Below are 24,738 nucleotides of genomic sequence, written 5' to 3'. Positions count from 1 at the left end.
TGTGGTGTTTTGGGGGGCAGGGGGTTGCCGAATATGTATTAGTTTTTTTTTTTTTCAATCACGTATTATGCAATATTTTACTATTCATATATATTGGATTGGATTTACCTTTATTAGTCTCTGTTATTATGTTGTTAAGTGATTAGTTTCTGACCCGCTTCATCATCACATGGATTGCGTGGGGTCCTGGAGTTTATGCCTCACCGTCTTCGGACAGCAGGCGTGGGTAGTTAAGGAACGCCGAGCATAAGCGCTTTTGTCTCACTCTTATTTTGTTAACAGTCAAAATGTGTGAGGGAAGCGTCCCCCCTTATAAATCTCTTACGCTTGACTTGAGTCATTCAACTTCTTGACAGTTGACTCACTTTTCATGCTTGTTCTTCGCCCAGTCTGGCGAACTTTTGGACCATAACTTTGACCTCTGGATGCTATAAAAAACGTTTCCCCACTTAATTCAGGTTTGCAGAGCGAGAAGACAAGAGCGACAGGAGCTTGTTGTGTTGTCTAGCTTCAATTACTGTTGTTGTTGTTGGATTTTTTTTTGGGTGGGGCGAGGGGCAGTGTTGGGAGGCAATCGAGCGAGGAGGGGCTGAGTGAGGTGTCGCGGGGTCTCCCATGCAGGCAGGTGATGGATGGCAGCCCCCTGCAAGGTGAGCCTTTATTTCACTACAGTTGCCATTCCAAGTATACGCTGTCAAAAAACAAACTAACGAACAAAAAGGGAGCCATGAATTGCATTCATAATGTCGCCACAATAATCAGAATATAATCAAGTCATTATACTAGTACATGTCAGTAACAGTGTGATTGCTATGTAACCGATTCATGACGAAACAAAACATCTAAATATTTTTAAATACTCTTTTTCACTGTTGCTCACTCCGGTTTATACTCTGTATGCCCCCAAAATATTTAAGATATTCATCTTTATTTTTGTAATATTTTTGCACTCAATTTCTCTTTCAAATGTTTTTGTTTTAGCCCTTTTTCTATTTTATGTGTCTTGCTCCTAAAAAAGGTGGCGTGGTTGTGGCTGCTAGAATTGAATTTGAATTGATTCGAATGTGAAAATGGATTTGACATGCGAGTAAATGCAGTTGGCTTCTTGGTCACGGAATGAATTCAAATCATAAGTCAAGGTATCAACACTATTGTAATAGCATTCAGAATGTTCCAAAAAGCAAAGGGGCAAGCGAAGTGTGGACATGAGTCAGGGGGGAGAGAAAAAAAAGCATGAACATCTGTGATTGGTCAGTAGGCGGAATGTGGAAAAAAGGTTGAAAGCATGTGAGCTCATCCGGGCATGATCAAGTTTTTTTTATCCCGTTCACTCCTTGTCTGGATGTGTTGTTGACTCCAAAGTTAGGGCTGCAATAGTGGCTAAAGCTGTGAGACTTTGTTGTTTTTAAATGTGCATCTTTATACAACGTAATCAAAGACTTTTTAGTTGAGCAAAAAATCCTTAACTTGTTTTATCCTTTTAAGTAGAAAATTCTCGGATTTCTGCCTGTTTTTGGTGTTGTTGTTGTCTAATATTGAGTTTTTGGCAGATTTGATTAAATAAAAACATTATTTTGTGTTATGCTATTGTTAGATAGCCTGGTGCGTTGAATTTATTTCACATTTTTGGTCATCCTTTTGTCTTTTTTTTATTGCTTTTGGTAATTTTGGCCCTTCTGGGGGAAAAGGTCATTTTTTGCCATATTTTTTTCAGATACAAATTCATTTTGCTTTTTGGTCAGAATATTGTGTTTGTGTTAGGTTTGCATTGCATCCTTCTTATTTTCTTTGTGTGTGTGTGTGTGTGTGTGTGTGCGTGTGTGTGTGTGTGTGTGTGTGTGTGTGTGTGTGTGTGTGTGTGTGTGTGTGTGTGTGTGTGTGTGTGTGTGTGTGTGTGTGTGTGTGCGCGCGCGCGCGTGTGTGTGCGTGTGTGCGTGTGTCTGTGGAAGCTTTTGTCCTACTTTTGTTTTGCTGAATATTGCCAAACCTGCTTACTTGTTTTTATGATTGTTTTGTGTGGGTTTATTTTGATTTATCTTTGTTAAATTTGACGCACATTTTAGTAACTCGTTTTTAACATCCCGTTTTCCGAATTTTCCCTTTTTTGGTCATATTTTGTCAGAGTGCTCAGCTTTTTGTTTTTAATTTGTCTAATTTTGAACATCTTTTTGTCTGTTTTGTTGGTATATTTGTTTCAATTAGGCCTGGGGTGTCAATGTGCGTTTGTAAGCCGGGTTGGCCGACGACGTTGGCTATTTGTGGCACATCATCAGACTGGCAGGTTACGGTTTAAAAGCAAACAGGAAGTGGTGAAAAATATCAAAGAATTCCAAAGACACTTGACAAAAACTCGAGCCGCAAGGCGAGGCTGACACTGACGCTTTACAGGAATGCCGTCCGTCTGCCAGACGTTTGTTTGTTCACGCTAAAACCGCCATGTTGGAAGTACCTCCCGCGGCAGGTGTTTCCCTCCCATGTGCTTTGACTTTTCATCGACTAGTCGCCAAGCAATGGCGGGGCAAATATGGACCAACAACGCACTGGTCCCCGGTCAGCGTGAGGGCGCATTTAGGGGTTCATTCAAAGAACTCAATTAAAATTGGAAATCTGACTACTATACACGATTTACAACAAATGTGAATATTATTATATTTTAGACACATCTGTGAGCAGCAGTATGGCTTCATGCCAAAAGAGTATGACAGATGCAGTTTTTGCTCGACGAATGCTGAGAGAGAAGTACAGAGAAGGTCAGAATGAATTGGATTGTGTCTTTGTAGATCTGGAGAAAGCGTATGAGAGGGTGCCCAGAGAAGAGCTGTGGCATTGCATGAGGACGTATGGAGTGACAGAAAAGTATGTCAGAGCGGTGAAAGACATGTCATGACTGTAAGACAGTTGTGAGGTGCGCTGTCGGTGTGACGGAGGAATTCAAGGTGGGGGTGGGACTGCACCAGGGGTCAGCTCTGAGCCCCTTCATATTCGCGATGGGCAGGCTGACAGACGATGTTAGACAAGAATCTCCTTGGACCATGATGTTTGCAGATGACATTACGATCTGTCGCGAGAACAGGGAACTGGTGGCGGAGAAACTATGTGGAGGTATGCCCTGGAAAGGAGAGGAATGAAGATGAGTCGCAGCAAGATCGAATATATGTGTGTGGATGAGAGATCCAAGTACATACAAGAGTGATGCTACAGGGAGAAGAGATAAAGAAGGTGGAAGATTTTAAGTACAGTGAGACCTCACTTACGAACTTAATTGGTTCCCAGACAGAGTGTGTAAGGCGAAAAGTGTGTATCTCAAAAAAGAAATTCCCATAGGAAACCATTAAAATGGGAATAATCCGTTCCCGGGTTTCCATAAAATACACTTTTCAACTAAATAAGCCTGAAAACTACACACAACATACCATATTCTATGTATAATAAATATGCTATTGTATAGTAATGAAAGAAATACACTGCATTGTATCATAAAGTCACTTTATTTACATTTGTGATGGTCATTTATGGCTTGATGGAATGGCGTTGGAGGTCGATGGTCAAAGGGAATTGCTGTTTGGAAAGAGAGGCGCATTACATGAGGACTGTAATTAAAGAAATAAACTGTGCTGTAAAATAAAGTTGTATTTACCTTTTTGATGGTCATTAATGGCTTATAGAAGGAGAGTCACCTTCCATAAGGACTGTTGGTAACTTAACCTCTAGTGCTGTTCGGTCGTGTGCAGACGCCGAGGTCACTCCGCCAGCCGTGGTGGGTGTGTATTATGAAAATAGTGCTTATTATAAGGTTTAATTTTCATAAATTTGACGTTTGTAAGACAAAAAGTTTGTAAGTTAAGGTGTTTGTAAGTTGAGGTCTCACTGTACTTGGGGTGACCTGTCCAGAGCAGTGGAGAGTGTGGAAAAGAGGTGAAGAAGCATGTCCAGGCAGGCTGGAACGGCCGGAGAAAAATGTCAGGTGTGATGTGTGATAGAAGAGTTTCAGCTAGGATGAAAGGAAAAGTGTATAAAACGGTGGTGACACCAGCCATGATGTTTGGACTGGAGACAGTGCCACTGAAAAAAGACAGGAAGCAGAGCTGGAGGTAGCAGAGATGAAGATGTTGAGGTTTTCTTTGGGAGTGACCAGGTTGGATAGGATCAGGAATCAGTACATTAGAGGGACAACTCATATTAGAGGCTTTGGAGGGAAAGTCAGAGAGGCCAGACTGAGATGGTTTGGACATGTCCAGAGGAGAGAGAGTGACTATATAGGGAGAAGGATGCTGAGCCTTGAACTGCCAGGCAGGAGACTGAGAGGAAGACCAAAGAGGAGGTTTAGGGTTGTTGTGAAAGAGGAGCTGGTGTGAGAGAAGAGGATGCACAAAATCGGGTTAGATGAAGGACACTGATTCGCTGTGGCGACCCCTGAGGGGAAAAGCCGTCAGAAAAAGTAGAAGAAGCATTGGGAGGTAATTTCAAACATTAATTTTGATGTGAGTGTACATTTCCTAGCTACAGTAAATCTCGCACTCAACTAATACACGAATAAAAACTAAGGTAAAACGAATCAATTTGAGGGGGAGGGGTAAAATGTCTTCATGAAATAAAAATGAAATCCAAAACTACCCCGATTGGTTAATGCCGACAAAAAACGTCGTAGGAATATGGTCAATCATTTCAGAATGTGGATGGTTACGAATTACGGAGTGACTTCATGCACTTACCATTATTGGTCACAAGGGGGCGTTCTTGTTAAACCTGACTCATCCTGAGCTACTGTCAACTGGCTGAAAGACGGTGGCGATGGAGGGACAAATACAAATTCCTTACTCTTTTCCCCCTGTGTGTGTATAAGTGTGGAATATGCTCCCAGTGTTGACTTTGACAGGTTTTTTAAAGTGTATATGTGTGGTCTCTTCAGGTGGAGGCCGCCAAAGAAGACGATGTCGTCCTCTTTACTCTCGACTGATGGCTGCTCTTTTCGAGGGGTACACGCACACACACATAAACCTGTATGTACAGCAGACAGTCCAAAGTGCCTTTTGTCCCTATTGATTGTGTCCACTGGTCTAAATTTACTGTAAAGTGATTAATGACGTCATCACGACCCCCTTCAGTTCCTTCTATTGTTTTTCCCCAACCAAAGTTAGGCTACGGGTCTTAAACAATGAGCAAAAAGCTAAGCATAATTGCACAACAGCAGCACACGAACTGCACTTATAATCTCCCTCATGAGTAGCCTTTTCTTTAGGAAGGAATACAAAATCTGATGTTTTTTTAAATCAGAATATAAATGTGTAAAAATCCTGATGATGAGTGCTGTAATCATGAGAACAGAAAAATATGCAAATTTGCAGGTGCATTGTTGGCCATGATGCCAAAATGCTATTTATGTTAGCATTGGTTTGCGAACGATGTCATTGGTACAGTGATACCTCAGCTTACAAACTTAATTGGTTCCCAGAAAGTGTGTGTAAGGTGACATGTTCGTCTGCCGATCATTTATTTCCCATAAGAAGCCAATAATAATAATAATAATAATAATAATAATAATAATAATAATAATAATAATAATAATAATACATTTCATTTATAAGCGCCTTTCAAAACTCTCAAGGTCACTTTACAGTCACAGGATAAGCTTTTCTGTGGGTGAGTAGCGGCAGCCACACGCGCCAGCGTTCACTCAACCCAGAAGTAACTCAAAGAGATGGAAAGCTAGCTAGCTAGCTAATAGATACAGTCATAATAATAATAACAATAATAAAACATTTAATTTATAAGCGCCTTTCAAAATGCTCATGGTCACTTTACAGTTGCTAATAGAAATCCGTTCCCAGGTCCCCATAAAACATCATTTTCTCCTAAATAATCCTTAAAACTGCACAAAATATACATTCTTTTACGTACAATAAATGTGCTATTGTATTGTAATTAAAGAAATAAACTGTACTGTATAATAGAGTCGTTGTATTTACCTTTGTGGTGGTCATTGATGTAGTTGCCTCTTGATGATATCCGAGTGGAGTTGCCGTGCTTTCTCGGCGATAATACCCTCACTCATTGTCCCCTGCTAGCTGCTTTTCGTTAATCCAAAGCAAAATAAGTTTTTCAACCTCTTCTATTGCCTACGACCGTTGCTTAGGCAACACAGAAACACCCTGAGCCACACGTGGCAATGGTCGACTTAGCATACTGGTACTGGGACACTAAGTCACACAAACGCAAACCTCGTTCGATCTCCTTCTTTTGTTCGACCGTAATTTTCTTTCATGTCCTCTTCGGCTTAACACTAGCTTGTGATGTGGTCTTTTTCGGTGCCATAATAGCAAAAGTACTCCACACGATAACAAACCGAGTCTGCACTCAAACAAAGGGGGTGTAGAAAATTAGTCCGCCAGCCACCGTGGCGCTGTGTGGTTTGGTTCGTCCGCCGAAGACTAGTTCGTATGCCAAGATTATATTCTGCCGAACTGAATGTTCGTAAGGCGAAAAGTTCGTGAGCAAAAGCTTTCGTAAGCCGAGGTATCACTGTATTTCATTGTTTTCTAATATTTTTCTTAGACAATTGCATTTCCTTTTTTTGTGGTTATCATCACTGCTAGCTGGTTGAGGCACAATCAAGAAAGAAAATACCTCAAGAAATTACACAAAAAAATATAATTGTACTAGCTGGGAAATGCTTATGCGAAATATTTGGCAAATGACAAAAAAAATGACAAAAATACCAAAAGAACAACACATTTAAAAATAAATTGGAGAGAACTAATATATGAATACAAACTCACAAATGAAAGAATATTTATGGGGAAAAAACAAAGATGCCATAATTTTCATCATTGCCGTCATTATCATGCTGATTGCTGAGCACACCGATGCCCTTTAACCTCTCGTTGCTTGCTGATCTGATGTCGGCTGAGATTTCCTGACATCATGCAAATCACCTTATATCCATTTTTGGCTTGATGCTAAATTTCATGTCACGGAGGTCAACCTGGCATCGGACCGAAGGTATTTCCGCAACGGCCTTGTTGTTGTCCTCCTTGCGCCGGGCGCTCCGCGTCTACTGGACCTCCTAATTTTAGCCTGTTTTTCCCCCCGCGCCGCCGTCACTTCCTGTTTGTCCGACGGGGGCCGTCTGAGTGGTCGCACACAATACGAGAGGGTCCCATTTCTTTAGCCAGCGCCCGGAGAGAAGGCCGCATCTCTTGTGGTCCAAGACGGCTAATTTAAAAAGTGAAGAGGAAGAAGCAAAGTGTCGCGTGGCTCCATCAAATGTGACTGCCGCTGAATAGCCAATCGAGTGCTTGTTGTGAGGCGCCGATGATGGGCTGCTGTCTATTCCTTTACTATCGGGTGAGTCATTGGACAGAACTTGTCGTCATGGTTACGTTAATCAAGTCGCTGAGTTATGGAACCGATGACTTCATTTTCAAGAAATACCGAATTTTAAACAGAAGAGTTATCAAAGTCATGACTACAAATATGAAATATACCAACTGATTATTTTCAATTAAAAACCGCATTACCAAACCAGTGATTTGATTTAAAATACAACTACGTGACTTTACTGATGACTTGATCTGAACTTTGTGACTGCCAGCTTGGTTCAAAAAGATCTTTGACATCCACAGTCGTCAATGGCGCTTGATTGAGTTCTCAAAGCAGTGATTCATGGACAACTCATGAATTGAGTTTGCTAATTTGAATCCATGAACCGAAATGTAATATTTCGACTCTGCTGTGTGCTTATTTTGAGTCTCATCACAATTTGTATGTTATTATTTTTTTTTAAACGGCTCATAAATTCTGTGGTCACCAGATTCAACCGAATCATCACCTTCCTCTGCCTTTCAAGCAAGGCCGTTCGTTCAAGTCTGTCACTTGATTCAATGGAATCGACCAAATTTGCTGTGTTTCTATGTAGTCAGAGATTTGATTTATAATAATAATAACAATACATTTCATTTTAAGCACCTTCCAAAGATCTCAAGGATACTTTACAGTCACAGACAAGCATAGGTACTATAATAAATAAAATACGATCACAAATAGAATACAATAAATAAAATACAAGAGAAAGATCTACACAGAAAATGTGATTTTAAATAGGTGGGTTTTAAGATGGGATTTGAAGGTGAGAAGAGAATCGATGTTACGAATGTTGGGAGGAAGTGAGTTCTAGAGTTTGGGGGCAGAGCAGCTGAAAGCCCTGTCCCCCAACGTGCTTAGACGGGCAGGGGTGGCACACAGAGGTGGAGGGAGGAAGAGGATCTGAGGGAACGAGACGGAATAGAAATTTGAAGAAGGTCAGATAGGTATGGGGGGTCAAGGTTATGGATAGCTTAAATGTATAAAGAAGAATTTGATTCTAGATTTGACTGGGAGCCAGTGGAGCTCTGATGTGGTGAAAGGATGAGGTTCTGGTGATGATCCGAGCTGAAGAATTCTGGACGAGTTAAAGTTTGTGGAGAAGTTTCTGAGGGACACCAAGGAGAAGTGAATTGCAATAGTCAATCCGGGAGGTGACAAGACTATGAACGAGGATAGCAGTGGTGTGAGGAGTGAGAGACTGGCGAAGACGATTGATATTGCGTAGGTGGAAGTACGCCGATCGGGTTAAGTTATTTATATGGGAGTGGAAAGATAGTGTACTGTCAAGGATGACACCTAGACTTTTGACCTGATGGGAGGGAGAAACGGTCGAATTGTCAATAGTGAGAGAGAAACTGTTAGCTTTGCTCAAGGTGGATTTGGTACCAACGAGGAGAATTTCAGTGTTTTCGCTGTTAAGTTTGAGGAAGTTATGGGTAAACCAGGATTTAATTTCAGAGAGGCAGAGTGAAAGGGAAGAAGGTGAAAAAGAGGCGTCAGGTTTGCTGGAGAGGTAGAGCTGGGTGTCATCCGCAAAGCAATGAAATTGCTGTTGAGTGATTCAAACCATTCATCTGTGTTATTCGTCATTTTTATTACGGGAGTCAATGGAGTGATTCCATGGATTCATTTGAACCTTCAGTCTGTATCGTGAGCTGACTACTAACTCGAGTAAGTGAACTGATTCAGATGAATCAACTCGGTGTAGCAAATCAGTGAGAGCACTGACATGAGCAAGCCAGCAAAGTCAAGCACTTTGTCCGAATGATGTAGTTCACCGTTAATGCGCTGACTCGAGTCGGTGAGCCGATTCATCGCACTCACTGAAAAAATCGGAATCTGCCAGCATTTGCGTCGACCCTCCCGCCCTAACTGAATTTGAACCCTCACGTTTGCCTTGACTGATGAAAATTACAGCAGCGCTCAGGTTCTTTTAACTTCTTAATTGTCCTACAAGAAGACGAGGCAGTGAGTCAAAGGTAAACTTTGTCAGCTTACATAATGTCCAAAACAACAACGTCCACACACACACACACATTGACACCAAACTTCCTGCCATTGTCCTGATCCACAACACCCCTCCTCTGTCTTCTCTTCACGTCCTGCCCGTTTGTGTCTTTTCCTTATGTCCTTTCCTCGGGTCCTCTCCCCTTGTCCTCCCACGCGCTGAAGTGTTTCTTTCAATGTCTGTTGTCGTCATGGCAACCCGCGGGAAAACACGTCACGCACTTCTCGGCAGATAAAGCCGTTCGTTTCCACGGTGCTTGCGTGTGCTCAGATATCGGCTCAGTTTAAATGCACTGATATCGGTCAATCAAATTGATTGATTAGCTCTTTGTAATGATTTTTTTTTGTGAATTACAGAAGAAGAGGAAGCAGGCCAGCAGAGATGCCGACTCGCTCAGTCTCTGCACTTTGGATATCAATGTAAGCTTTCACTTCAGTTCCTTGTCCTGACCGAGTATCATGCTAACAAACAATGGAGAAACGCCATACACAAGCTAATGGAACTAGCATTTGTCCACTGCGAGAATAATAAAGGCAAATCCAAATCCAATCAATGTCACAATCGTTATCACAACTAAAGCAATAGTTGAATACAAATGCAAACACATGTAGCAAGACAATACCAAATAGAGCCATAGAGGCAGGGATATACCACACCAGACAAGACCCAAGGTGTAGGTTGTGCAAAGAGGCACCTGAGACAATCCAACACGTAACGGCAGGGTGTAAGATGCTGGCAGGGAAAGCCTACATGGAGCGCCATAACCAGGTGGCTGGCATACTCTACCGAAACATCTGTGCGGAGTATGGACTGGAAACCCCAAGGTCAAAATGGGAAACACCTCCCAAGGTAGTAGAGAATGACCGAGCAAAGATCCTGTGGGACTTCTAGATACAGACTGACAAGAGGGTAATGGCCAACCAACCAGATATCGTGGTCATAGATAAAGGGGAAAGGAAAGCCGTTGTCGTGGATGTAGCGGTCCCGAGTGATGGTAACATCAGAATAAAAGGAACATGAGAAAATGGAGAAATACCAAGGGCTCAGAGAGGAGCTGGAGAGAGCCTGGAAGGTATAGGTGACAGTCGTTCCTGTGGTGGTCAGAGCACTCGGGGCAGTGACCCCCAAACTCGACGAGTGGTTGCAACAAATCCCAGGAACAACATTGGATATCTCGGTCCAGAAAAACGTAGTGCTGGGAACAGCACGGATACTGCGCAGAACCCTCAAGCTTCCTGGCCTCTGGTAGAGGACCCGAGCTGAAATGGGGGACAGACACCACCCATGGGGGGTGAGACGAGGACATTTGTTTTTGTTCTGACATGGATGCTCCCCGATCTGAAGACTCAGTAGACCAGCCGACGCCAAGTTTTGTTTGGCTTTGGTCGATGCAGTCAAGGTCATGTGACCTTGATGGCACACTCATACAATGCCAACAATGGGGGCAGTCTTTTCTTTTGTCTGTGACTTTAATTTTAGTTTTAGGTCGACACCCTGGTGAATGTTTAGGGGGGGCAGTGGGGTCCGGGTGAGGGTGTGGGTGCTTTGGCGGCGGGTGGCCGTTTCATTCCCGTGTCCCCAAATGTGACGTGACATGCACGTGTGTGTATTTTGGGATTTTTAGTGCGGCTGCCAGTTCCTTCCCGGGCGTTTCCAACTTTGTTGAAATCAGCACAGGATGCGCGATACCACTGACCCCACCTCACGAATACACGCAGACGCACACACACACGCACGCACACACACACACACACACACACACACACACACACACACACACACACACACACACACACACACAGGATACACACTCACGGGAAAGAAAGACGAATTTGTCAAATAAATTTTAATATTTAATGGCTTTATTTTTGTTTTAGATTTGTCATCCATCAAACCCATAAAAAAGACTAGACAATTTTTCATAGCATTTGTAAATTGAATTCTTAAATGAAAGTAATGAAATAAAATAAATATAATTATTATTCAAATTTGACCTCATTTAAGACTTTATTTTTAATTAAAGTAATTAAATAAAATAAAATAATTCTTCTTCTTCTTCTTCTTCTTCTTCTTCTTATTATTATTATTATTATTATTATTATTATTATTATTATTATTATTATTCAAATCTGACCTAATTTAAGACTTTAGTTTCAATTGAAATAAATCAAATTATTATTATTATTATTATTATTATTATTATTGTTATTAATATTATTATTATTGTTATTGGTGTTGTTGTTCTTCTTCTTCTTCTTCTTCTTATTATTATTATTATTCAAATTTGACCTCATTTAAGACTTTTTTTTTTTTGCAAATAGGCTGTCAATAGCAACGTGTGAGTTACCGCTAAATTCGTTATCGACGTGTTTTTTTAATGAACATGTTGACGTTTGGGGTCACATGCTCCGTGAGCAATTATTGGATGGCATGCAAGCAAGTGATTGTGGTCCACTTTTTTTCCATGCAGCTCGTACTGTGTCGGACAAATCTACTTTGGTTTTACAGACTCCAATCAACTTGAGTCATTTTAGTTAATACAAGCAAATACTGCAGAATGACATTTTCGAGCTGAAGGCTGCATGACACGCTGCAAGGTCAGTGCAGTGACTTGGAGATGAGTCACTCCCCCAGCGTGAAACCATGGCGACCGCTCGAAAGGGGACACAATGGCAGCCATTGTTTTCATCCTCTCACAAAGTGAAGACAAGTTGATTCTCATAAAATATTGTAGGATAGAGACAACTTTTGTTGTATTACTTTATTCTTTCAAAGTAGCTATTAGCTATCTATTGGCTTGCTAGCTGGCTTTATATCTATTTGTCTTACTATTTGATCGATTGATTGTCTTATCTATTTGAGTTACTTCCAGGTTGAGTGAACGCGGGCGCGTGTGGCTGCCGCTGCTCACCCACAGAAAAACTTATCCTGTGACTGTAAAGTGACTTTGAGAGTTTTGAAAGGCGCGCATAAATGAAATGTGTTATTATTATTATTATTATTATTATTATTATTTTTTTCAGCTAAAATATAAAACAACTTTGTTCTTATAAGATGACCCCCCAAAAAGTGACTTTTTTGGGGGGAAAATTGACTTTATTCTTGTTTTGGATTTTTACACACACATATATATATATATATATATATATACATATTTTTTTTTTTCAATGATTGGATGTCATTAAAAAATATTGTGTAGATTCAAATTTGTAAAAGTATTTTCCACAATTAAATAAAAAATATAAATATGAAATCTCCCCAACATTTTACCCCCCCCCCCTCAAAAAAAAAAAAAAAAAAAAAAAACAGTATTATTGTCTTTTTTTAACCCCTGTTCTTGTTATTGCCTATTCTGGAACTGAATTATCACGAATTAAAGCCTTTTGTACTGCAAGATTTTGTTGTACTCTGAATTCTGTGGAAAAGGGAGAACTGAAGGAAGGAAGGATTGAGAGAGTGACAAGGTGATGAGTCACAGAGAAAAAGAATGAGAGAGAGAGAGAGAGAGAGAGAGAGAGAGAGAGAGAGAGAGAGAGAGAGAGAGAGAGAGAGAGAGAGAGAGAGAGAGAGAGAGAGAGAGAGAGCGATGGAATCGAGCTTTTGTGGTCCAGATGTTGTGAGGAGCAGCAGTGGAATTCAGTTGTTGTTGTGCGTTCAGCTGTGGGGTCGTCACAAGCCGGTGGCAAATTCATCTTTGTTTTTTTTGGGGGGAAGGTGAGCATCATGGTTGCCGGGCAGAAGCGTTTGGGTCTGCTTCTGCCCAATTTGAAGTCGGCGTCATCTGCAGAGGTCAGCAAGCGCAGGAGCAAACAAGTGCCGGTACCGTACCAACACTCCTTAAAAAAGAACAAGAATCAGACCAGTTTTATTTTGTTCTTGCGGTGTCCCGTGTCAAAAATGGGTTCTTTATGGTATAATCCTGAAATTCATTTCAATTTAGTCTCGCTAATGATAATTTTTTATTTGACAAAAAAAAAACATTTTTATCCCCACCAAAATAAGTAAACAGGATCAGATAAAATTGTAGCTTTTCTTGATTTGATTTTGATGATGAAAACAAGTTCTTGCAACGTTGTATTTTTGTGAAGAATAAAAGCATATTTGCGTAAAACAAAACAAAAGCTTGTTTTATTTTTGATTATTTTTTTTTAACATCACCAGTTGACATTTTTTTCGCTCCCTGTCAGATTCCCATTGTTTGCAAATGTTGCAAACTGTTTAGAAAATAATTCAAGGTGTCAAATGTTGTTGCTCAAGGTCACAGTGACCTTTAGCTTAAAACTACAAACTGGTTAATTACGCTGAACGAGGCTTTCGTGAAACCATCAATGTTGTTTTTACAAATACGAATTTGATAAGGAACATCGATGACGATTGAGTCAAATGGTTCAAGGTCAACGTATTTGCTTAGCATAAGCACATCAGCCCTTTTAGTGCGCGGAGCGAACGATACTTTTATTTTCTCAACTTTTTATCATTCTTAAAGGACAACCGACACCTCTGGACAAGATGCATCCATAATTTGTAAAATCACTTCAAATTACTTCTAATGAGCGCATTTTACAAAGATTCCGCCGCATATAGCTATAGTTTACCTTTTAAGACTCGCGCTGAATATTCAGGAAGTCTTGTTTTTGATTTGGTGACGATTCCTGACGTGACGTCACGGAGGGAACGCCCCTGACCGAGAAAGCGACACGCAATGCATTTTGGGTCCTTTTTTTTCGTCTGAAAACACTGTGTTGATGGCGAAATTAGAAGGAAAACGACATAAATAATGCAATGGTGAATCGAAAAAGAACAACGAAAGGAAAATAAAATATTTTTATTCTTCAGAAAACTATTTACACATCAAATTCAAATTTCCCTTTCAATCATCCCCCTGTGGGTCGCAGCCAATTGCGGTAACATGCATAAAGAAGGTCTACGTTTGCACAAATTCCCAGCAGACAAATCAGCCCATTTCCAACAGAGCTAGTGCGCCATCTTGTGCATTTTCTGGGCGCTGCATTGGAGTTCAGACAGCTGGAATTGATACGGAAGGACTTCTTTAATCGATTACAAAAGTTTATGCTTTCCTCTTCAGAACTATTTCAATCATATTCATAACTGGATGAGTAAGAAGAAAGCATCTTCTCCGAATCTGAACTCATCTTTGAAACTGAAGCCATTGATTTGATTGCAAGGCAGTTTGTGATGGTGTATCCTGGCGTGACGTCACGAACAAGGGGGCGGGACTTTCTGAATCTCACCAGTTCCAAGCTCATTTTGTGGCTGTTTTGGGACACTTTAAGTCATTTTTATTGGTGTTTTGCATGTGACTAAAAATATCAGCCTGCGTGTTTTGGGTATTTTAAATGCTATAAAACGTTTTTCTGATGTCAGTTAGGAAACAAAAAAAAGGTGTCGGTTGTCCTTTAAGTGTTACGAGTCCAAAAAGATCTTGCTGCCACGCTGAAATAAAGTCAAACTACTCACGACTGAAAGACAGTTACGTCGGAGTGTAGCATATAGCCTTGCATATCATTGAGACAGCTCAATGAAGTATCAGTTGCCGCCTGGTCGTTGGGTGACCGCCAGTCGAGCAAGTACCGGATTAGATTAACGTTCCAAGTGTAAACTTTGCCCAGGATGACGGTGGTTTAATGATGGGAGTCAAAGTTCTGTTACCAATGACCAAGCGACTATCTCTGCGGTTGCTTTGTAGGAGCCGAGCGCTAAACGTAGCAAAGCTTTGGTTTCCAGGGTGACGTCCCTGGCGGGCCTCCTGCCCATCAAGACGGGGCCGCTCAAAAGGTTCAGCCAGACGCTGCAGGTGAGCTGTTTAAAGGAAAACAACAGAATACCGTTTGTTGTTGTTGTTTCTCTTACTGACGGACGTCAACCCTCACAGCGTTCTATCAGCTTCCGAAGAGAAAGAGGGCTTCCTCCTCCCTCGTCGCCTCCGCCTCCTCCTCGACCTCCTGCCCTCTGCTCTTCCATGAAGATGCGAGGGACCTCGGCAGCCATGTCCAATTGCTCCTCTTCTACTTCTTCTTCTTCTTCTGGCTCCACGATGTCCAGAGTTGCCACGGCGACCGGCCCGGCCTCCAAACGCCGTGACAGCAAACTCTGGAGCGAAACCTTCGATGTGCACTTGGGGGCCGCCCAAACGCTCAGTCCCAAAGACATCAAACGGCAAGAGGTCACGTTTGACAAATTATTACAAATGTTTTATCATATTTAAAAATAAAAATAAAAATACAAATACAAATACAAATACAAATACAAATACAAATACAAATAAAAATTAAAGTTAAAATTAAAATTACAATAACAATACAAATGTAAATAAAAATACATTTTAATTATTAGCGCCTTTCAATACTCTCAGGAATACAGTTTTTGCGGGTGAGCTTATTAACTCATTCACTGCCATTCCCAAATGTATTCAGGAATTGAAAAGCATGACGTGGAGCGCCATTCCTGAATTTTTTCGGGTTTTGATTTTTCTTGCAGGGGGGCGCCGATAAAGCGCTAGTCAGATCTCTGACACTGTTTTTCCCTTCCACGCGGGGTCAGCATTTGCCTTTTGTACAGCCAACCCCATTTTAAGCTCAGATCACTCCATACCCATAAAACTTTGGCATTTTTCCGATTAAAGAAAGTCTAAGGTTTCTAACGCTGCATTGAATGTTTATGTAGTCCAAAAACTCAATATTCTGTGGGGCCTGCAATTTGTGTGAAAATGACAAAAACCCTGGCACTGGAGTGGACACATATTTGCACATCGTCTGGCAGTGAATGAGTTAATCATTGGGGGTTTCATTTTCTTTGTGTGTGCCAAAATTAAAATTATCAATAAATATTTCTTAATAAACTATCAGTGATTTGGACCGCACTGTCTCTGATAAATATAATAAATATTGTGTTAAAATTATTGTCATGAATTAATCATTGTAATGACTGAAATATTAGTTTAAACAAAGTGGCAGTGAAGCAGCCAATCAGAAAATAGATCCAGCCCACATCACTTGTTGATGGGTGATTTTCGCAGATTCTGCAATTTTTTTTCTGACTTTCCAAACAAAACAAACGTTTTCCTTGAATAAATAGTGAGAGTTTTTAACAAAAATTGGTATTTATTCTCATAATCATAACATTTTGAACCCCCCCCCCATGTCCCCAAAAAACAAATACAGTAATTGTGATTTTAATTACAAAATTGACTATTAAAAATGATTTTTTAAATACATTTCCCTTCTTAAACTAATGTTATTTTTTGTACTACAGGCAATTTTTGAGTTAGCTCAAGGCGAGCAAGACCTGGTGGAGGATCTCAAATTGGCAAAAAAGGTAAGCAAAACTATTTTGGCTCTGCGGTCTACACACACACACACATGCCACCAACCACAAATGTCAACTTTGCGTGTGTGTGTGTGTGTGTGTGTGTGTGTGTGTGTGTGTGTGTGTGTGTGTGTGTGTGTGTGTGTGTGTGTGTGTGTGTGTGTGTGTGTGTGTGTGTGTGTGTGTGTGTGTGTGTGTGTGTTTTGTCCCGCAGGCGTACCACGACCCTATGCTGAAACTTTCCATCATGACTGAGCAAGAACTGAACCAGATCTTCGGTACCTTGGACTCACTGATCCCCCTCCATGAAGGTAATGCACACCCGCGACATCCTGACCCAGTCCTTGTTCTGACACCCGAGTGCTGAGGTAGCGTTTTTGTTCACCCTCAGACCTGCTGAGTCGACTCTGTGAGGCCAGGAAACCGGACGGGTCCACAGAACACGTCGGACAGATCCTGACCGGCTGGGTGAGTGGGAATTGTGGATGTTGTTACAGTTCTCTGTTTTCTTGTGAAAAAAGGGATTTTTGTCACCTTTTTGGATGAAGCTGAAAGAAACATCAGCATAAAAAATAAGCTGATTGTTGTGATTTTATTTTTAATTAATGAACCGATGGCCAAAGTTTGCTTTCAAAACGGGTGATTGACAAAAGTGGACAAAGAGGGGAGGACTTGTTAGTGGCTTGTTTTTGTTTTTTTTATGAATAGAATATGAATAGACAATTCTAGAAAGTGAATGCACATTAAATCTAATTTTCTGGAAATAAAATTATACGGTATTTTTCGATATGTATCGAAATATTTAAGGATTTCAACAGTGTCATTAAGCCAAGTTTTGTAAATTTATTTAAAAAAATAACATCATATTTTTAAAAAGGTGTTTCATGAAACAGCTGATTGCCAATAAAAATATACTTTAATTTTTTGGGGAAAAAGAAAAGTCGTTTTTTAGGGAGGAGTGGCAGGGAGGCATGTGTTTTGACAGACATTTGACACGTTGACCTATTTGAATGATGAGTGGTGGCTTTCAACAATGTCAGCAACGAAACTGACCACTCATTGCTTTTTATTTTCATCAACTGAGAGCAAATGAGTGACGATTGATAGAAACCGGTGACTGACCCAAATTGTATTCTCCAATTTGATCTGCTTTGGTTGCATAAAATGTTGAGGATGGATCATTGTATGAAAATTGTTATCATTGGCAAAATGTGTAACATACAATGTAGGCCAACAATGGTGTTGTGTGTGTGTGTGTGTGTGTGTGCGTGTGTGTGTGTGTGTGTGTGTGTGTGTGTGTGTGTGTGCGTGTGTGTGTGTGTGTGTGTATGTGTGTGTGTGTGTGTACGTGTGTGTGTGTGTGTGTGTGTGTGTGCGCGTGTGTGTGTGTGCGCGTGTGCGTGTGTGTGTGTGTGTGTGTGTGTGTGTGTGTGTGTGTGTGTGTGCGTGTGCGTGTGTGTGTGCGTGTGTGTGCGTGCGTGCGTGTGTGTGTGTGTGTGTGTGTGTGTGTGTGTGTGTGTGTGCGTGTGCGCACAGCTTCCATGCCTGTCATCGTACACGGCGTACTGCAGCAACCAGGTTTGGGCCAAGGCCCTGCTGGACCAGAAGAAGCTGGACAGTCGGGTGCAGGACTTCCTGCAGCGGTGCCAGCAGTCGCCCTTCAGCAGGAAATTGGACCTGTGGAACTTCCTGGACATCCCTCGAAGCCGACTGGTCAAATACCCGCTGCTGCTCCGGGAGATTCTCAAACACACACCCGAGCAGCACCCGGATCGGCCGCACCTGGACCAGGGGGTGAGGGAAAACCCCTGATTGTGAAATAAATAAATAAATAAATACATACATACATACATACATACATACATACATACATACACACGTACACGCGTACCCACGTGCACATGTGCACACATACGCACATACGTACACACGCACACACATACACACACACATACATACATACATACATACATACATACATACATACATACACACGTACACGCGTACCCACGTGCACATGTGCACACATACGCACATACGTACACACGCACACACATACACACATACACACACACACATACATACATACATACATACATACATACATGCATGGAAGGATAGTTAAGTAAATTGATAAATAAATAGATGGATCGATAAATGAATAAACAAACGCCTAAATAAATAAATAAATGGATGAATAAATGGATACATTGATAAATACAAGGTGACCCAAAAAGATGCCTGCCCATGAAATTTTTAATTGTGGCTTTGATTAAAAAGCTATTTATTTCAAATTACAACCACACATTATTCAGTTCATGGAAGAGCATTCACCAGAGTTTCAGATATTTCTGTCAATTTTTAGTCAATTTACGGCCAAGATGTGTTCCAAATGTCCACGTTTCGTTGCAAGCAAACGTATAGTCGTCTGACAAAGTTGTCCATCACTTTTCCACACTCCTCTTTCGGGAGGGTGACCCAAAAAGATGCGTCCTACTGAGTTCCTCGCTGCAGTAATGTTTTCTCCCAAAAGAGGAGTGTGTAAAAGTGATTGACAACTTTGTCAGACGAGTGCAGGTTTGATTGCAATGAAATGGTGGCCATTTGGAACACATCTTGGGAAAGCCATAAAATCTTTTTGGGTCACCCTGTAAATGAATAAATAAATGGATAAATAAATATATACATAAATAAATCAATAAATAGTTAAATGGATAGAGGGATAAATAAGTGGGTAAATAAATTGATAAATAAACAGATAAATAAATACATGTATAAATAAATGTATAAATGAATGAATGAATGAATGAATGAAAAAATTGAAAAGACCAATTTTCCCTTCTCCTCACAGATGCTGCTAGTCCAAAGCATGGTGGCCGACATCAACAGACGCACAGGCGAATCTGAGTGTCAATTCTATAAGGAACGGCTGCTCTACGCCGAGTTGGGCCACAGGGACGCCCTCATTCAACGCTCGCGGACGCTCAGCTGCCACGGCGAGCTCAAAAACAACCGAGGACTGGTCAGTGACACTTTGCAATTCCTCCAGAAATTATTTGTGAGAACTTCTGAAAGAATCTGCAGGTTTCTTGATTTTGTTTGCGGGAATTTTGGGAATGGTATAATGTCCTGGTTCATAGTTTGGTTTGTAGTTTGAAATTGAAACAATTCCAATCAGTCTGGAAATTGGGAAGACAAATGAGTCTTTGTTCAAGTGCACTTTCTGGATAAGTGGAAAATTTGGCAGTGTGGAAAAAAACTATTTCCCTCCAATGTTTGAAATTGTCCTTCCATGTGTAGAAGCTCCACGTGTTCCTGTTCCAGGATGTTCTGGTCATCACACGCTCCATCTCGCTCAATGAGCAGCCCGCCAGTTACCAGCTGTGCCGACGACCAATCCCCATCTGTCAGCTGGACCTAGAGGACGTCTCAGACGGCGAGATGAGAGTGGGCGGGTCCATCCGGGGAGCTTTCAGCAACAACGAGCGAAGTGAGTAGTGAGTGACAAAATGCCAGTCGACGCCAAAGTCTCCGGACGTTTGTTTGATGTCGAAATGGCTCAGACCTCTGCCAACACCCAAAACGCAACTGGTCCAGGATGTCCCCCGCCTCCTCTCAAAAGACAGCTGGGATAAGTGCCAACACACCCCGTGAGAGAAAAAGAAAGAGAGATGTTTTGATGTTCCAATGTGAAAGGACAACCGACGCCTCCGGACAATTTGTGTCCATAATTTGTAAAATCACTTCAAATGACTTCTACTGAGCGTATTTTACAAAGATTCCACCGCACATCGCTATATTTTACGTTTTAAAGGGCAACCGAAGTCACTTTTTTGTTTTTTAACTGACATCAGAAAAACGTTTTATAGCATCTAAAATACCCAAAACACGCAGTATGATGTTTTTATTCAAATGCAAAACACCAATAAAAATGACTTAAACTGTCCAAAATCTGCAAAAAAATGAGCTGCAAATTGGGCATTTTCAGAAAGTCCCGCCCCCAGTTCGTGACGTTAAAGAGTTTGATGGTTCTCTTTATTTGTAAGTAGGTTCGTTGTCAGATCTCCCAGGCAGGTGACGCGCAGAGCTTGATCGTGGCGTGAAGTCGAGCAAGTTGTGCCGTGATGTCCGTCCGACGCCCGGCGTGAGACGGGCGCCTGTGCGGGGCTTTGCAAGTCTCTTTGAGTCTGTGAGTCCGAGATGAGTCTGAGATGATTCTGCCCCGTGGTTCGCCCGATCTCTCTGTCCCGCGACAGCTCCTTTTATACCATTTTCAAGCGTGTGCTATGCGTCAGGGTGAGACGCACATCAAGGAGATCAAGGAATTGAAAGACATGAAAGTGTTGAAAGGCGCACTTCAAAATCATACACGCGTGTGACGCCACAACGTCACGCCAAGACGTCTTGCATTGCTGGAGAATCCAAACAATGGCTTCAGATTTGGAGAATATGCTTTCTTGTTACACATCCAGTTATGAATATGATTCAAATAGTTCTGAAGAGGAAAGCATACATGTTTGTAATCGATTAAAGAATTATATGTGCCATTTTGAGGCAATATTGGGGGAAAATCTCACCCAAAAAAGAGGCACAAAATGGCGACCTCCAGTGGCCACCTCCACTTCCACAGGCTGATAAATTCCTTATATGGAGCTTGGACTCCCTCTTCTGGCGGCTTTTGGGTGCAACACGGTTCTCCGACAAAACATGTACAGCAAAATACATTGACGTAAAATATAGCTATAATCGGTGTTCGAACGCCGGTATGACGCGTGAGTGCGTACGCGAGGGTGGGGAGCTGAGCGGCGCATGGGTGTGTCACTCTGTTCGTGACCAACTGTTGTCGCTTGCGGACGTGCTGCGTTTTGCTCTAGCATTTAATATAGGTACGAAGAGTTTTAGCCCCTAATCATGCCTCAAACGAAAGTAAGAGCTCCTACAAGTGAAAAAAGAAAAGTGGTGCGTACAACTATTGCATTTAAGAAAGAAATAATCGCAAAATATGAAGGAGGTGTGCGAGTGTCTGATCTGGCAAGGGAATACAGCAATCTACGATCAGTAATTCAGGGTGTGTGTCGTCCCCCGTCGTTGTCCTTTAATGTTGATGTTAAAATGGGTGAAAAAAAACAAATTATGATTTGTTTTTACAGTATTGTACAAATAACCTCTTTTCTTACGTGTGTGTGTACAGTAAAATAGTTTTAAAAGTGCTTTTAAAAAGTTTTTTTAGACTTGGAACAAATTATTGTTATTTACATTGATTATAATGGGAAGTGCTGACTCAGGTTTCAAACAAATTGGTTTTCAAACAGGTTTGTGGAATGGATTATGGTTGAAAACCAATGTATCACTGTTAAAAATCCTGATTGGTTGCCTGCCAAGTTTTGCTAAAATGTCCAAGTGTCTTTATTACCATCGCACAACAAAACAAAGTTGGTGACGGCCTCAGACTTTGTGTCGTTCAGTGGAGGTTATAACAATGAGGGTTCGCCTCATCTAACCGCTTCATGTTTTGTGTCTTGGCAGCAAAAAATTTCTTCCGGGTATCGTACCGGGTTTCGGGCGGCGCTCCTCAGAGTCACTGCTTCCAAGCCAGCGACGCCTTCAACAAGCAGCAGTGGATCAACTGCATCCGACAAGCCAAAGAGGCCGCGGAGGCGGAAGCGGCACAGGAAAACGGACCGTGTTTGGCAAAAGACGTCAGGAAGGAGCTGGAGACTGAGGCGGCGATGCAGTCGGAACCGGAGACGGAGGACGACAAAAGGCTCCGCGAGGATGGTGAGAACAGAACGGCAAGGAAAGCGGACACAGGAAGTGATTGCGCTGTGGCCATGGAGACAGAACAGGCCGAATCGAGAATGCAAATGGAGGACGACGTCGACGAGATGCGCAATGGGGATGCTGAGGAGGAAATGGAAGAGGCGTTCAACAAGGACGCCGGTGACGAGGAGAACATACGATGCTGATGTTTGCACTTCACAAACGAACAGAAAGGTCTGGTTCAATGTATGGTAACCATGGTAACCAGGGAGTATAATACCAAAGAGACTTTGACCAAACCCACTGACTGGAAGTCACTTTAAAAGCTTGGAAAAGCTCCCCAACACCGCCTGAAGCTGTTCTGTCTAACAGAAATTTCTTCTTTCACATGTTGTATCCTTTGTATCAAGGTATTTTCACACAGCACTTATTTTTCTATTTTACTTTTTGGGTGAGTTTGATGGAAAAGGAGCTCCAATGAATGCCTACCTATATTTGGTAGTACATGCGTGGCGGCCAATCAGGAAGAAACAGTGAGACATTTACCACTCATAGATTACTAAGTGCAGCATGAAAAGGGGAGCGCAAGTCCAAAATTTGCTTTCCAATAATTCTCTGTGCCCTCATTTGTGGAATTATCCAGAACCACCGTTAAACATTTATTAACTCATTCACTGCCAGACGATGTGCAAAAATGCGTCCACCCCAGTGCCAGGGTTTTTGTCATTTTCATTCAAATTGCAGGACCCTCAGAATACTTAGTTTTAGGACGACATAAAAGTGTAAGAAACCTTACACTCTCTTCTTTCATCAGAAAGTTATATGGGTTTGGAGTTATCTGAGCTTCAAATAGGGTCGGCTGTACAAAATACAATACAATACATATTGATTTATATTTATTTATATTAACAACAGCTAAAGCTGTAACAAAGCGCTAACATGGACACAAGGCAAAGGCTGCCCACTCGTGGAAGGGAAAAACATTGGCAGAGGTCTGACCAGCGCTTTAGCGGCACCCCCCCCGAAAGAAAAAACAATACCCGAACAAATTCGGAAATGGTGTTCCACGTCCTGCTTTTCAATTCCCAAATAAATTTGCGAATGGCAATGAATGAGTTAACATACCTTTGGGCCGTATTGGACACGTAGATCCTGTTGTCTAGGTAACATGACATGTGCAATGTGAGCCCCGAGGTGCATTGTTGTCGATATTAGTTGACAGGATGGGGCAGTGTTAGATATAATATCAGCGGGCTCGGACGAGTGTTGCCACACAAAACATTGTGTAAAAATGTTTGATTTGAGCTTCACACCTAAATACTCATCTCTTCTCAGGATTCTGTGTGAAAGCCACATATGGTTCAATTTCACATGTACTCTCCTGACTCAGATGTGAGAATTGTTGCTACGTCACTCTGAGAAAGTAGGAAAAAAAAAACACTCCAGGATTTTTACACTGTCTATGACACTCACTGCAATAACGTATTTATTATGACTCAGGACAGCGAGGAGGAATAACATAATATGTATGCTCCTTTGACAGCTTCTTGGCACTCTGCCAAATCGATCCTGCCACATCTGCCATGCGGGCAATCGCCGGTCCTACAAAATATGTCAACCCTCATGTTCTTATGTTGTCATCCGATGATGTCATCGAGTTGTCAAAAAGAGTTGGACGAAAGGAACCGATTACTTCTCTGTAATGACTCCTCTCACATGTGCAGCCTACGGTGTTATGATTATGACAATTTGAAAAATGTTCCTAAATGAATGACAATCGGGAGAAAGACGGTCATGTGTATATCTGGAATTGATGTACAGTATATGTTTGTGAACATCGATGTACAAATAAAGCCATTCATATCTGTCAGGTGTCGCCTGTCAGTGTGTTATTAGGTTTAAATTGGTAATTTCAAAATGTTTATTGCAATTGATCATGTCATCACTCCAGATTTTGTAAGTTTCACAAACTAAACTGTCCTTTTGGAGGAAAAGTGAGTTTGTCACGTTTTGCAGGGTGGTGATGGCGGGTGCGGATCCCAAAAAGCAGGCAGGAGGAAGCAGGAGGTTGTTTGACAAATTGTATTAAAATAAAGGTCAGCAGAAACTAAATGTAAAACATCAAAATCATCGGAACAGAAAAAGGTATCAAAAGAAAACCAAGTGTAAAAGTCCGCCAAGGTTAAACAAACACATGCACAGCATACAATGCATACAGAGTGCATACAACATACATCAGACAATGACCCGACAGCGAATGGTTGTGCCAGGAGTCCTTTTGA

The 24,738-nt window shown here is 41.6% G+C and overlaps 1 protein-coding gene across 6 annotated transcripts; it reads left to right on the top strand.

Moving 5' to 3' along the window:
- The first annotated feature begins 353 nt into the window (after positions 1 to 353).
- arhgef3 (Rho guanine nucleotide exchange factor 3) lies at positions 354 to 24,320 on the top strand. Of its 6 annotated transcripts, none has more exons than XM_089010379.1 (12): positions 354 to 650; positions 4,910 to 5,000; positions 9,727 to 9,789; positions 15,078 to 15,185; positions 15,264 to 15,554; positions 16,643 to 16,705; positions 16,911 to 17,007; positions 17,088 to 17,164; positions 18,233 to 18,490; positions 19,548 to 19,718; positions 20,021 to 20,186; positions 22,223 to 24,320. In XM_089010379.1, the coding sequence occupies exons 1-12, from the start codon at positions 616 to 618 to the stop codon at positions 22,660 to 22,662; spliced, it is 1,860 nt and encodes a 619-aa protein (XP_088866505.1). In that variant the 5' UTR covers positions 354 to 615; the 3' UTR covers positions 22,663 to 24,320. The 6 variants fall into 6 exon arrangements, with proteins under 6 accessions (XP_088866505.1, XP_088866502.1, XP_088866504.1 ...); XM_089010376.1 differs by having other exon boundaries at positions 355 to 650; positions 19,997 to 20,186; XM_089010378.1 differs by having other exon boundaries at positions 356 to 650; positions 4,910 to 4,976; positions 19,997 to 20,186.
- Positions 24,321 to 24,738: the final 418 nt, after the last annotated feature.

This window comes from Hippocampus bargibanti, linkage group LG12 (genome assembly GCF_051943395.1).
Source record: "Hippocampus bargibanti isolate YZ-2025 linkage group LG12, ASM5194339v1, whole genome shotgun sequence".
Classification (NCBI taxonomy): domain Eukaryota; kingdom Metazoa; phylum Chordata; class Actinopteri; order Syngnathiformes; family Syngnathidae; genus Hippocampus; species Hippocampus bargibanti.
Note: the sequence above shows the minus strand (reverse complement) of the source record. Positions and strands in the feature narration are given on the sequence as shown.